The sequence below is a fragment of the Haliaeetus albicilla genome, chromosome 2 (genome assembly GCF_947461875.1).
Source record: "Haliaeetus albicilla chromosome 2, bHalAlb1.1, whole genome shotgun sequence".
Classification (NCBI taxonomy): domain Eukaryota; kingdom Metazoa; phylum Chordata; class Aves; order Accipitriformes; family Accipitridae; genus Haliaeetus; species Haliaeetus albicilla.
Window position 1 is genome coordinate 73,243,591 of NC_091484.1, and position 14,829 is coordinate 73,258,419.

The 14,829-nt window shown below is 43.9% G+C and overlaps 1 protein-coding gene across 3 annotated transcripts in view; it reads right to left on the reverse strand.

The window, feature by feature from the left end:
- Positions 1-2,150: 2,150 nt before the first annotated feature.
- Positions 2,151-14,829, reverse strand: part of GALNT11 (polypeptide N-acetylgalactosaminyltransferase 11) — a 53,557-nt gene continuing 40,878 nt past the window's right edge. For all 3 annotated transcript variants that reach the window (XM_069778229.1, XM_069778228.1, XM_009915713.2), the window contains 3 exons: positions 14,218-14,322; positions 5,177-5,314; positions 2,151-2,956 (listed from right to left, as the gene is read on the reverse strand). In XM_069778229.1, coding sequence (XP_069634330.1) covers positions 2,825-2,956; positions 5,177-5,314; positions 14,218-14,322 — 375 coding nt within the window. In that variant the 3' untranslated portion in view covers positions 2,151-2,824. The remainder of the gene's footprint in view (positions 2,957-5,176; positions 5,315-14,217; positions 14,323-14,829) is intronic.

Below are 14,829 nucleotides of genomic sequence, written 5' to 3' on the forward strand. Positions count from 1 at the left end.
GTCCCAGGTGCAGTTTCTTTACAAATAAATTCTCAGTATGACTCAGCAAACTGAGTGCTGGGACAGCTTAAATCCCAGGATAGGGCTTTTCTTTCTGTTCTTCCTACTGAGCCAAATTCCCCAGGGTCAGCTGTGAGCGGACACTCAAATAGAGGAAGAAAACTATGAATTTCCACCTAATCGCAGGCTGCCCATGCAGGGCGTAGCTGAGAACCGTCAACTGATTCAGGACTGGGTGTTCACAGGAAAGATTTATACCCCTCTCCTCTTCAAATTTTGTGTGCAATGACCTGGCTCTGCGGCTGCAGCACTGAACAGCTACGGCTTTGGCCAAAAATTGTTCGCTGCAGAAACAACTGACACCATCCAAAATGCCATCGCCTCCATCTGTTCCTGGAAACCAGCACCAGTCCCTAGGTGCTGGCACGGGCTGGGCGTGCAGAGGCTGAAGCCGCCAGCCCACACACGCAGCGCTGCAAATGTGGGTATCGCCAATTTAAAAAAAAAAAAGGTGCATTATTTATATAAGAGTGACGTAGAATATTTATCTTCTTTATATTAAGGAACAATCCAGCTGCAACTCAGTGGTCCATCAATTCTACGTTCTTGCCTATTATTGCAGGCTTAAAGACCGCATGTATTGAGCTGGTTTTGATAGCTGCCTCCAAATTTCCTCACAGGGAGCAAAAGGTCAAAAATTCTCTGTGGCAACAGACTCAGACCATAAATAAAGCAAGCTTCTGCATTGCCTGTTTGAGGATTTGTGTGGGTTTTGATTTTTTATTATTTTTTAAAAAGACAAAGGCCACAGAAAAAAAAAAAAAAGCCAGAGCAAGGCTACTGCACAGCCAATTTGACAGCCAAAACAAATTTCTCAGCCTACAGGAAAGCCCAGCAAACAGCTGAAAGCTTCACACTCACTCGTCGGAGCAGTCAGGGTTAAGCAGACAGACACAAACACATCTGTAGCCCACCCTTTCACCCCCAACAAGGACTGGAATTAATTCCACGCACAACAGCCACCCAGGTGTCCCCCCGAGGAAGCGGGGATATTGGCGTAAGGACATGCAGCACAAACCCTCGCCGGAGCTGTCGGCACACCACGACAGCTGGTTTTACGCCACCCCTGCTGCCGCTGAAAGGGTTCAGCGGGAGGCCGCTGTGAGCTGACACCCTATGAATCTGTTCCTGCCCTGCAACAGCCATTTGGGAACCAGTTTCAAAACTCTGGGTGCCCCTACGAGGGCCGCCTGACCCAGCGAGGGGCGCAGCATGGGCCTCGGCTGACATACAGCTGCTGAAGGGGGCTGGGGTTGTTTTTAGAGATTTCTCTTGCTAGGAAGGAACTTGGCTGGTGTCTAATGTTTATTCCCATCATGATGCTTTATCTGGAAGAACTTCCACTTCAGCCTATTGTTCTGGTTTACAATTAAACCCTGCTCACCTCGTTCCTCCCTGCCTGTGACTCACTGCTTCCCTAACTGATGAAGGAGGCAAGAAGCCACGCAGCAGCAAGGGACCGCTCTTACCTGCTCGTGTTCTTCCTCTTGCTTTTCTCCTCCCAGGGTGACTGCCCTGGCAGATGACAGTCTGTCACAAGTGAATCTCTCCTCTCTGCAGGAAGACGTGGGTCTATAATTGCTCCAGCATTATCATTATTTGCCTCACGCTGCCCAAAATGTCAGTAACTGGATGCAGTTGGAAAATGTTTCTGCTGCCCCAGTGAAAGGGCAGGGCTGTCCTGGCGCTGCCGATGTCGGAACTGCGTGCTTCCCAGGGAAGGCAAGTCGCTGCAGCGTGATAAACAAGGACAACGTTGCTAAGGAGAAATACGCTGGGTAAGAACAGCTCTTCTCTTCTGCAGCAGCTTCCATGCACTGAAGCAGCATCTGGGGGTGAGGCAGGAAGTCAAAGAAAGGTAAATAGTGAAACAAATGAACTTGGGAAGGGAAATGGAGAAGTGGAGGGGAAAAAAAACCAAACAGAAATTATCTGTCAAACCTTCCAAGACTTGAGAGAGGGAGAAAGAGCCAGCTGTGAAGAAAAGAGTGGAAACAAGAGAAGACCCAAGTTATGTGAACACTCGTTTTCATCAGTCTCTAAGTTGGTGCTTTCTGGTCCAACAGCTACAAAGAGTAAGGCCATACCAATTAATAAAAAAATGATACTTTATTTTAAATGCAGCTACTGTCATGAATCATCAAAATAGACTTTGTAATAGTTACTTTGTTTTAAATATGAGGTGACGAATGACCGCTAAGAATTTAAACTACATGAAATGTCCTAAAATTGTAAATTAAAAGAACTAAATTTAAATATTACAAATGACAATTTTCAGAAGATAAAAGGGAATAAAAGTATTTTCCAGAAAAAGTAAAATAATTTGGCCAGTAAAACCATACTAAAAATGTAAATTAATGAGATACTGCACATGAAATACTTGAAGAGGACTCCTTTCTGTCATTGTCATTTAAAAGATCCACAAAGCTAAAATCTCACAATTTAAATTACATTGCTCTAATAATTTCTCTTACTTAAAAACAGTTCGATAATCCAAGGAACCGCTGATAAATTGCACTTCTACATGTTGCTCTGCAGTGGGGCTGCTGCTATTACTGTTATATCTGACCAGAGACCGGTGACCACCTGGACCTTCTAATGGATACAGCTCTTCATAGCAGAGTATTTCTAAAGGGTCCTTGCAATGGTTGGGCCGGGTGTAGCAGCTAGGGGCTCCTCGCAAAGCCCTCCAGAATGACTTAAAATCATGGCTGAAGGGGTATTGAGTCTTGGCTTAACGCTTCTCAGCCGCATCCTCGCTGTCTCAGCTCTCAAAATGCCACTGCTGAGGAAGGGACCCATCGCAGATGGCCATGGTCACGTAGCCCTTGTGGCTAAGCGGATCCACCACCTTCATGCACTGCCCCACGGAGACCTGGTAGAGGCGGTTGTTTTTCTAGAGGAGAGAGAAAGACAGATGGGATTTATTTATTAAAAATTCTGTTCTACTCCACTGTCAAACCGAAGCCAAAACCAATGCTTAAGGGGAGAGGATGCTCCTTCCTGACAGATAAGCCTTTCAGCAGCCTCTCTGACACACCAGACCCACAGCAGCACCATTTAAAAGCCAGAGTACAGCACATCCCGTGACCACGTTCAGACCTTGAAACGAAGGCTCTCACATCCTTACAGGGACCCAGTTTGGATTTTGTTTATACCACAGTCTCGTAATGAGGTGGAGGGATGATCAAAACCGTTCCCCAGCACTCAGCAAAGAGGGAGACCACAAGGCTACAGCGCGGCACAGCCAGGTCCCTGCTCTGCAGCTGGCCAAGCCGTAGCAATGCCACTGCCCGCAGCACCCACATCCCAGTAACCACGGCAAGGCCAGACCCTAGCCAAGTGTGAGAAGGAAACAGATCCTTCTCCTCTTTTTTTTTCCCCCCAGAAGACCCTGTCATCTCCCCCCACTAACAGATTGTTGCAGCTGCTTTGGGCACTTTGACAGCCCCTGTTCTATCTGGAAAGGGCTCTCTGCACAACCCCAGCAGCTCCTGTGGGCACCAACCTCCTGCTCTCCTGCATAGAGGGAGCAGATAGGTGAGAACAGCCGCACCGGGCTCTCCGTCACTGCTTATGGACACAAGCAGATCTCCAGTGAAGTGGAAGAACATGGCAAGAATACACAACACTCCTCCAGAATAACCCCCTCACTGAGTCTTGTACTGTAACTGACAGCGCACAGTTGTCCTTTCTCTGTACCAGTGACTCACACACCTCATCTATTTCCCCTTGCTCCCACAAGTCTTCACTTTTCTAAAGAGTCCCAGCCTGCTCGCATATTCCTCATGTGAAAGGTGCCCCATGCCTTTGATTTGCCCTGCCACCCATCTCTGAACATTCTCCAGTCCTAATTTAGCCTTTCTGAGAGAAGGCAACCAGCATGGGCAAACTACAATGGTGCGATGACATTTTTCTGTTTTGGTTCCTATTCCTTCCCTAATAAATCCTAATATTTGATTCACTTTCCTTTGTGCCGAGCACCAATCTGACACTGTTAGAGATCCACCTCCCACACGCTCAGTGAAAATGCTCAAAGCCCACATTTCACACACGCAGCCCAGGTTCTCCACCACCACCACAAGTATCCCCTAACAGTTACGTGCATTGAATTTCAATGGCCATTCTCTCAGTCTCGTAAAATCTTTGTCCACTAGCTCAAGCTGAAGAACCCTGAATAATCTCTTATCAGCAGCAGAATTTTTAAGTTCTCAACTCCCAGTACCATTTGTGGCTGTGGCACTGCTGGTGCAAGCATCAGACACACACAACGCTGGGCTCACGCAGTATCTGCCTCTGTATCTCCAAACCATCCTGGACTGCAACAGCCTTCCTTATTTGACTCAGCTTAGGAACTCGTGCTGCCAACGAGCAGCATGCTATGAACCCAAGACAGTTTATGCAGAGCTGTCCTGGAAGGGCAATAGGCAGTTCTGGCACTGCCCTCCTCTTTATTAGACGATGTTTGTACTACAGACTCACTGCTATGCTGAGGGCATGTGAGGGAGCAGCCTCTGCGTTAATACGCAGGAGCCAAAACTCGTGTATGCAGCGCTGGCTCAGTTTTGTGAAATCAGCCACTTGAGACTCTAAGTGATTAAACTAACGCGATGCAATTATAGGGCAGACACGACAGCAAAAAAACTCCTCTGTCAATCCTCAGCTCTGCCCTGTGCATCTTCAAGCACTAAGCAGAAATCACCACATGGACTGCTACCATCTCCAAGTCCTGCAAACACAACACAACAAAGAGCTGCAGGGTGGATTTTGTTCTCCCTGGCATATGTTCATGAGCCACAAGTGCTGCGGGTGGCTGTGACAAGCAGAAAAAAGGCTAAACAGGGCTGTAGAAACCTTCCTGTGTTGCAAAGGAAAGGGCCTGCATGTTCCAGAGCTCAGCAAAAGTTTTATTCAGGCTGAAATGCAGCCACCAAAGCCCATGTAACTTTTGTACAGGCTGCCTAGAATGTGGGCTGGGCCTAGTCCAGTACAATTGACTTGGTACATCTGACATTTAGTCATAATTAAACTCAACCCTGATGTCCTGTTAGTGCTATTATCACTTATTGAGACATTAATTACAAGCAACATGCTATAGGCCAGACACTCCACTTACCCCGAACGTCCACTGCTGTGAGCCACCGGACCCATGGCATTTCATGAGACGAGGTGGATCGGACGAGCGAGTTTCCGAAACATCCAAGCAAAGGAGATTATTTAAAATCAGCTCATGATCTTCATTGTAAATCCAGACCTGAAAGAGAAGATAAAAAGACATTTATCCCAATGTTTCAGGGCAGGTGCCTTGCATCTTTCGTTCAGCTACAGAGAAGGTGCTTTAGCATCTTGGTGTCATGAGACATGCCTTGCAATGCGCACTGCCTCTTTGCTGCCTTTTTTCCAGCAACTGAAATGCAGCTGTGGTGCTCTATTGCCTTCCCAACATCACACAGCATTACCCCATACAGAGGCACTAAAAGGACCACTTATAGTTCTGCCCTGTAACTAGCGTTTTTAAAATTAAGCAGCCCCCATATGTTCCTCCTGTCCAGGCAGCTAGACAAGATAACGTGACAGGCAAGCAGTAGATCTCCAAGCAGGTGACCAGCCGCTCTCTGAGCAAAGTCATTAAGCCAGGCAGTAAATCTCCTTATCCAAAGATGATCCTTCACTCATGAAGAGGGGGCTGGTGGATTGCCTCAGCTCCACACACGGAGCCAGTATGGGGGGCAGAGGTGGATGCTGGGTGACAGCAGGTGGCCCAAGAGCTGTGGGGAAGTAGCTTGGCAGGCACGCAAGGCCAAAAGGTATCTCCAATCTTCTCTGAAACCGCTGCATTTGTCTATAAACATATAGGAATTTATTTAACATAGTGCTCTGGGGTCGGCTTGTAGATGCTAAATGATGAGAAACCAAAACCAGGTGCGCAAATTCTGGTGCCAGGTAGCCCACATTAGTCTCCACACTGGTCCCTGGGTCCTACTCCTTGCAGCTGGTGGCCTGGTGCTCAGAGATCTTTACTCAAGCAGATGATCACCAGCATCCAGGTGTTATCAAAACTTTCCATACTGCTCTCCAGGGAGTGAGAAAAGTTGCTGCTTTACCATTCCCATGCTGAAACTACATGCTCCATAACTGACAGGTTTATGGCCTTCTCTGCTCCCCAGCCAAACTGCTTTTTCTAGCTGTGCCGTGCTTACAGGGAGACCACCCCTCTCCGTTTCACACCCACTTTGTATTGGCTGAACCAACACGAAAACGTCTTGATCTGGACCTCAAGAACCTATACAATATCGTAGCAGCTCACATAGCAGTGGGAACTGAATTCAGCTCCTCTCTGGGGCCCAACTGTACAAAGCAAGAATGCATTGGTTCACATTTGCAGGTTCAGCTGCATTTGGTTCCTGAATATACATGACATTAGAGGAGTTTCTCTGTGATCACACTGAAAACCACCATCACCTCTAACAAGAAGCAAGGATACACTCAAGCTGTCAGTTTGTCCTCTCCTATATGCTACTTTAGCAAAAGCAGGCATTTTTATTGTTGGCATAAAAAAGTGTCAGGCACCCTCAGTTGCTGCAGTTCATGCCCATACCCTGCTGGCTCCCACTGCACTGGGCTGCCTAAACCTTGCTTTGGAGCAATGCATGTCTGGCACAGCTGAAGGTTCCTTGAAGCTGAACCATCAGCCTGGTCTAACTGCAGGAGCTGCTGGTCCTCCCTCCCTCCTTCAGTGCCTTCAGGCCTGCAAAGACTTGGGCCAAGATGAGTTAGGTGGAAGACCTGGAGCTCTCATAACGCACAGGAGACTCTACGCAAGAAAGCAAAGAAATGAAGGAACTTTGGTGTGTGCAACTCAAAACATCCTGGGTTACGTAGGGGTAGGGAAAAGGAGAAGAAAGTATCTGAAAACTGTAACTGCAGTGCAGGGAAGATACTGAGACCATCTGGCTAAACACCAAACTACTGCTATTCTGAACGCGCCGCGGGGCCCCTGCAGTCACACTGCACCTGGACAGTATCTCCCAACCTCTCGGGATGCTGAGCAGGCGACAGCATAGCTGGCCAGGTCTCTTGCTCTGCTGCCATTCCCAGACCTGACACCAGGCTGCTTATCCACCTCACTTGCCAGCATCAACCCCTTTCCCCCGACTTCTGACCCTGTGAATGAGAGGGAATCGAGCCCCTCATAACCGTACCAGAAGTACCTACAGGCACACCAAGTTCTTCTGGTGCACTCTTCTTCCAGCCACGTTTTGATTTCACAAAAGCTCAGTGCTGCAGTAACCATGTCTGCTCTGTGGGGTTTTTGGTTTTCTTTTTTTTTTTTTCTCACTAAGTCTGCATGAGTTTCACACTTAAGAGTACAGAATATCAAATTCCAGGCAGAAAAGTCAGGCAAATAGAACAAATTCTGGTGGTGGGGTTGGGTTTTTTTTGTCTGATGAAACTAAAAACAGCCTTCTGGAAGGAGCTGTGATTCAGGACACTGCCTCAGTTGGACGGCATGATTGAAAAGCATACAGCTCATTCATTATCACAGTGACTATTATAATACAGTGAAGGCCTCCTTTGAGGAAGTGCAGGTATTATATTAAAATTTGCCCTAACCTCAGGCATTCTCTGCCTTCTAACGTACTTTTTCTGTTTAAAACCTGTCATAAGAAAGAAAGCATGGCAAGATTAAAGAGGAGAGAATGGAGAAATAGCAGGACTTGCCAGAAGAGTATTATTATTAAAAGAAGAAGAATGATGGAGCCAAATGCAAACAACAGATGAAACTGGTAAGAACTGAGAGAGAAGACTGCAGTGACACAGGGAGCAGACCTTTAATCAAAAGCTGAGTAATGGCAAAGAACACAAAACAGCAGTTAAATCCAGTGTGATACTTCTCCAGAAAGGCTTATACAAGATGGCCAAAATTAATTTCAAACTAATTTTGTGTTTGGTATAGAAAACAAAGGAAAGAGGAAAAAAGGCCCAAATTTGGGACACATTATGGTTCCAAATTCAAATTAGAGTATCAGTATGAACTTGCAGATTATTAAGAGATTCAAGCACGAGGAAAGCAAAGCCACCCCATGGGGGGGGTACATAACTGCAAGCCTTTGCATACTCCAAAATTTATTAATTACTTTGCTGCTGAAGACTGGAAGGATGATGTTTAGCTCTTGTTGTTACAGGCTATCAGGAGCAACAGCCCAGTATAGGAAGGAAAAATCTCCTGGCAGCCAGCACACTATCGAAAGTCTATCATTAATAAGGTGCCTGCCTAAGATTTATACCTCAGTTCTGAGTGATGCTTTGTTTTATCCTCCTAGGTATTTTCTACAGAAAATGCCATTTTAAAAATTTATTTTATTTAATAAAAAAAAAAAGGTAACAGGCAAGGTGCAGGGTATTTTCATCCTGCATCTACCTCCTAACATCTAGGAGAGCATCACCGTCAGATTTCAGTTTCTAAAAATGGAATTGTGCCCAGCTCCCACCACATAAGAAAGCAGCACCTTTAATTGCTGTCCCCCAGAGACACACACTAACAACTGATCTGCTCCACAGATCTAAGGAAAATCACTGATCATTTTCACTGGGTCAAAAACACTGGGATGCAATTAGAATATAATGAATTGTTTCTGTTTTTAAATAAAACCTAAATGGCAGATGTTATGGAAGAACTTCTGTCCATAGTGAAATTGATCAGGTTTGGGGTTAAATAAATGATTTAATTTGGTGAATGCTGTAGGATTGGCCTCTTTATAGCAGCTCTTTTTTCCCTGCCTCTCAACACAGGCAACAGGATAAGAGGGAAGGTGCAAGGACCCCCTCAGCCTTGGAGTGCAGGGGCCCATTCAGCTGCCGACTGACCCTTCTGACGTCTTAGATGTCCCCAGAACACCTCGAGATCTTCCCTCAAGCAAAGCATCTCAGATTTGGTATTGCTCGGATGTCTGCCCAAGTCTCCCGCCCACCAGTCAATGCCTTCACCTTTGGCTACAGGGGCACAGAGGTCCTGCTCATGCTTCGTCACCCAGACTGCAGTAGCTGGTTCAACTTTCCCATAGTTGAAATGGGACCCGCAGATCTGGGATCTGGGGTAAGCATTCTCACCGCTACAGCAAAGCTAGCATGTGTATCTTTCTGGTCACCTACAGACAGATGTATAGCACGTGCTAGAGTAGGTCTTGTGGGCAAAATAAATAGGAAGAGGTCCAAAGTATGAACTCTGTTAGTATCAACCTTTTTTTATACAGGTGCAGCTTAGGAAGAACTGGATTTTGGATTCAGTCCCCTCAAAAAGTAGTTCAGACTATTTACAGATTTAAGACTGAGGTTTCCTAGGGCTTCTAGTACCTCTAGGATTTTACTTCACCCCCATATAACACAAACAAATCACCCAGCCTTCTCCTTGATTGATTGCTAAGACAACTTCATTAATCTCATTTACATACAGATAGGCAAGTAGAAACAGGGCTTCTCCTCATACACAGCCTAATGAGCAGTTTCAGTGATGACTACAGTCTAACTCCTTGCAAGGACAGCAGTGTGACAGTGCTGAAGACCGGAGAGTGGAGCTTTTTTGCTCTCTCATTTTACTAATACTTGGATTTCCTGACTGGTTTCAGGTTGCCACTGTTGGTAAAGGAGGCACACTCCCTCCATAAACACTATATCACACTGATATCCCTCTGGGATTATTTTTTACCGTAATAAAGAGATACGGGGCTGTGTTACTGCACTTTTTTTTTGTGAAAGATGAAATTATTCCTACAGTAATATTAGTTAATGTAAACAGATAACAGCTAGCTGAACTACTTCAGAGGAAATGCAAGTGAGGAAAGGGCTCATATGGTGCCTCATCATCTAGAAGAATGGCCCATACTATCATTTCCTTTTGAAACATGGAGTTAACTGTAGAAGATTTTGAGTCTAGTGTCAATATAGACAACAAAACCTATCACCCGACCTAAGGAAAAACAATAAATCAAAGAATCTGTCATGGATAGAAAATAGAAGCTCACTGTTCCTAGGGAATAAATATTTCAAAATGATGTCAAATAAACCAGGAAGCATCAGCCTACACTTTGGCTTTCAGAGTGCAGTGGAGTGTAGCAAAAGGCATGGCTGGCCAACTGGCAAAGCTTTGTGAATATACACTCTTTATTTGGTCTGCAAATTGCATTAGCACTAGAGGAATGCATTGAAAAATTTCAGTAAATACAAGACAGTAACTACTACAGAAACAGCCCTTTGTGTGAAAGAAAATCCCTGCCATGAACCGTGCTGACAGGAGAAGCATTCCAGTCCATCAGTTAAAATCTGTTGGTTAGGTTGGCACTACTGTATTATTCTGTCAGACAGTTTTTTAAAAGACAAATTCAGCTTAAGAGCACAAAAAGTGGCCTCAGCACTAAGGAAGAGATATGCCTAGCAATTTGCAACACCACAGCTATCTGCATATACTTCAGCTCCTATTATTATAGATAACAATGACATCACAGCACCAAATTACTTGTGAAAATCATCAGGAACAGCAAAGTTTGGTGGTCTATAATCATTATTTTAAGCTATTGCTACCCTGAAAACCCAACGTCCTCCTGAATGTCATTCCAAAGCAGATACATACTTTGTTTCACAGTTCAGTGTGTTGCTGATGTTTTATGACAATTGTTAGAGGGATCAAAGAATTGTGTTCCTTGAATAGTTCATGGAAAAGCAGCAAGCAGACCGAACTTGCACATCTTCACACTCACTCTAGACATGTGTTGTATAAGAAAAGCAAACTAACAGCCATGATCCAGAGGTTTAAGGAGAAAGATGTTACAGAAGAACTGCACATGTGAGCACATCCTTCTAGACTCTGACTCTTGAACAGTTTATAAACGTAAGAATACATGCTTTACAAAGTGCTACAAGAGTGTTAACAGAGCTTTTCTGAAATTCCCTGCTCACATCAGTTATCTTTTAAAGGCCCAGAGCACAGATGCACATGCTTAGACACCTTAGCACCATCCACAGCTGGAATGGCAACAGCCACATTTTTAAATCTTGATATATTGCTAAGTAAGAGAAAAGTTAAATTATTGAAATGAAGTAAACACACAGAGGAGAGGTTATGACAACACAGAAAGTAAACCTTAAGAGTCAACCTAGCATATCTGAAAACAAACAGTAGAAAAAAATCTGCATAATTCAGTGGACTTTAAGAGGAGATTTTCTGGAAAAGGAACTTGGCTTTAAGCATTTAGGTCAGGAAGAAGGCAAGCATGCAATAGCTACATGATAAACCCAATGTTCTTTTAGCTCTTAGATCACAAACACTCCCACTAGTTAGTCTTTGTTGGCCATTGTGCTTCACTCCAAAACCTTCCTTTTTAGTGTTCTTGGGTTCTTCTCTTCCAAGTTTGTCAGTAACTACTTCTACTCCTCCTCCTTTACAGCAGTATCTAGCCCAAAACCTGCTTCAGCCTCCCTGTCCCCTAATCACTATCTGATTAACCTTGGCATAATGGTTTTGGGTAGAATCTACACCACAGTTTCTTACTTCCACTTTTCAGACATCTCCAGTCTTTCATGATGATCTTTCAATGCACTTAAGTATTTTCTATCCTCCTTCAACACTGAAGATTTTGTGGTATGCACTACCTCGTGGATTCCCAGTTTTGCTTCCAGAAAGAGGTCAGACACACTACTGAATTTCAGGAGAGTGTTTACTTTGGCAATCTTTGCAGTTCCTTCACATGACCACTCTTCAACTACAAAATTTCTCATTCCATATTAGTCTTCTGTTTTCAAAATTCACAATCAGGTCTTCTGCTTCTTCTGTTACTTCAGACCTCTCTTCACTGACCTTCGTTCTATAAGATCCTGTCACCTCTTCTACTTGTGCTATTTCTAACTACAAAATTTTCATCACTTATTCCTAAATTTATGTTCAATCCCCGGTATTATCCCAGACCGAGTATTTCTGTTCCAGTTAATGAAACGTCCTAGTTTTCATTATAACATTTGTGAGAGAGACAAATTTTTAAAATATTTTCTAGATGTGCAGATTGTCATCTTCCAGAGTAACTGTCTGCACTGTATATATTAAGCAACACACCCTTAACTTGCTGCCAGTGGGCATCCAGGGGACAGGATAGCTGTGTACCTGCCTTTCACCAGACCCAACACAGGCTTTCTTATTAGGCCAAAGGCATAAAACAGATGGTTCTAAAGCAAAAATCAGCTGAAAATGCCAGTGGGTTGAGTGTTACCAGAAAAAACAGTCAAAAGCTTCCAATACTCAGGAAGTTTCTTGCTATTTTTAGAAGCAGAAACTGTTAAATGTCATCTTTCTCTAAATTGTTCTCATGTATCTATAGCTAGATTGTTCAAGAGGATATGAAAGAAAGCTGGCTGAATGCATTCTTGGGATTTATTAGGACGAAATAAGTCTAATGGCAGAAAACCATAGCATTGGTTAACGTACTTGGTTGGAGAACAAAATCACTGTGAAAGAAGATAGCGCAGCCACTTTTTTATGAGAACTAATTCCTTAATTTACCACTAGTAAACTAGATTCATGAGAAAAGAAGTCAAAGATCAACAATCAGAGCACTAAACTTGTCTTTCTCAGCACCCAAAGGCTAACTGAAGTTTCTGTCTCCAGGACAAAAATCAGAAAAAGGTTTTGATACGGAAAAACAACAGACTTCCTCCTCCAGCCACGTGGCAGTTCACTATTAAAAATATTGCAGGAAGGAGAGGGGAAACAGTAACTGTGAGGATCCATCTGTTCTTACTGCGGACATCATCTACAGGCAGTCATTTTTGCTTTCTCACTCAGACTGAAAGGCTCAGAAAGCAGCGTAGCACCTTTCACACTGTAAATGTACAATCACTGGTGCCAATCAGCTACCGTTACATTTACACACTCTTTACAAGACTTGCTGACTTTCTTACAGCCAATGGAAGAGATCACATAGGAAAACCTTGATTCCCATTCCAGCTTAAATTCATCCACCCTGAACACAGGGACCTACAATTTGGTCACAGTGATGATCACTCAGTACTCCAGAGGCAAAGTGCAGGGATGCATTGCTTGGTCCTAAGTGGCAACTAGAGACCATGTGTCTAGAGCCAGCCACACTTACCCAGACACTGGCTAACACCCCTCACACTGCCTGCCTCTGTCACATTCAACGGGTGAGGCCACAGGTAGGAGGCAAAAAGTCCCATTAGTTGACAAAGCACACAACTTTTTGTTTGAGACTATCACAAATCATCCTGCTTCTACTGCTGCAGTTTCCATATCCTGGAAACTACTGCCCATTTCATAAATTATCAAGTTAGTCTAGCATAAACCACCTTTGGTAAAGCTACGCTGCATTACCTCCCATGCTCCATTTATTTTACATCTTTGATTACTTTTCAGATGCAATCTAGTTTTTAGACTTGGGTCCCATGGGCTCCTAAATCATAATGTTCTCAATGTAGTTCTTAGCTAGGTAAAAGTCTTTATGACATTAGGTGAAGATCGCTCTACCCTGGAGACTGTTTATCCATGTCCTGAATTTCTGTTGCCTGAAAGAACAGAAGTGAAATAGCAAAGGCTTCATGTATTATAAAAACTCTCGTTAGATTTTCACATCCATCCCCAATTAATTCCCAGATCAGCAAATCACCTGTAGCCAAAGAATTTTCTAAATTCCTTAGAATTCCTTCTATTTAGCAATAACAACAAATCATTCATTAACCCCAAACTACAACCTCTCCAGCAGCAGAGGACTAGTTGTACAGTACACAGAGAACAGCAGGCCAGGAAAAGGCTGCCTTAAATCCCAGTACAAGGAATTGACTGAAAGAGCTTCTACAAATTCTGAAGTGTTAATCAGTGGATTATGAGCCCACCAGGAGCCACTTAAGGATAGTCTTCAGCCACATACAAAGATTCTTGCCATAAAGATAGGGAATATAATATCCAATACTCAGCATTAGTAAGGTACAGAGCAGTAAGCTCCACGATCTCCTCAGCCAGCCTTGCAGTTTGAACAATACTCTGAAATCAGTCTGCTTGCTGGTGAGATGTTACACTAGGACGTTTTGCCAGCAGGAAAACATATTAGCAATTTGTAAGATGTGAATCACTAGTCAATATACTTAGGAATATCATACCTGGTTTTGATCGTTGTAGTCACATTCCCGAACCACTACCAGGCCTCCTTTATGACTTGGGTGGCCCTGGGCAACCAGGCATTTGTTGGTTTGAAGGTGATACAACTAGGAAAGGAAAACAGTTTGATGGACAGAATAAACAACAAACATTACATACCAAAGGGAACATACGGCAATGCTTTAGAAGCCCTAGAACTCAGTGTGCTCACAAAAAAAAAAAACCAACCCCTTCTTCCTTTTTAAAATACCATTTTGTTTTTCAGATAATTTGGAGAAAAGACAGTATTAAATGGTTCCATTTTGCTTCGTATTTACATCAAGATTTCCTTCTTCATGGTACAACTGCAGTACGCGCAACCTGGCTCAGGACATGCTGGCCATACTCAACTGTCAAGTTGCTTTCCCCTCTTTCACTCTTCATGGAAGTCTCAGGTCCCAGATACTCACTAGCTCAGGAATATTGACTATACTGTATAAACCACATTTTGCTACAGTTTAGCTTGTACGTATGTCTCCTCCTACAGCCTCTCTTCACAAAGCAGGACAGCCTCTTTGGGAAAGGAGAAGGAATTACTTAAATACAAACAACTTTAGAGACTTAATGTTGTTTTC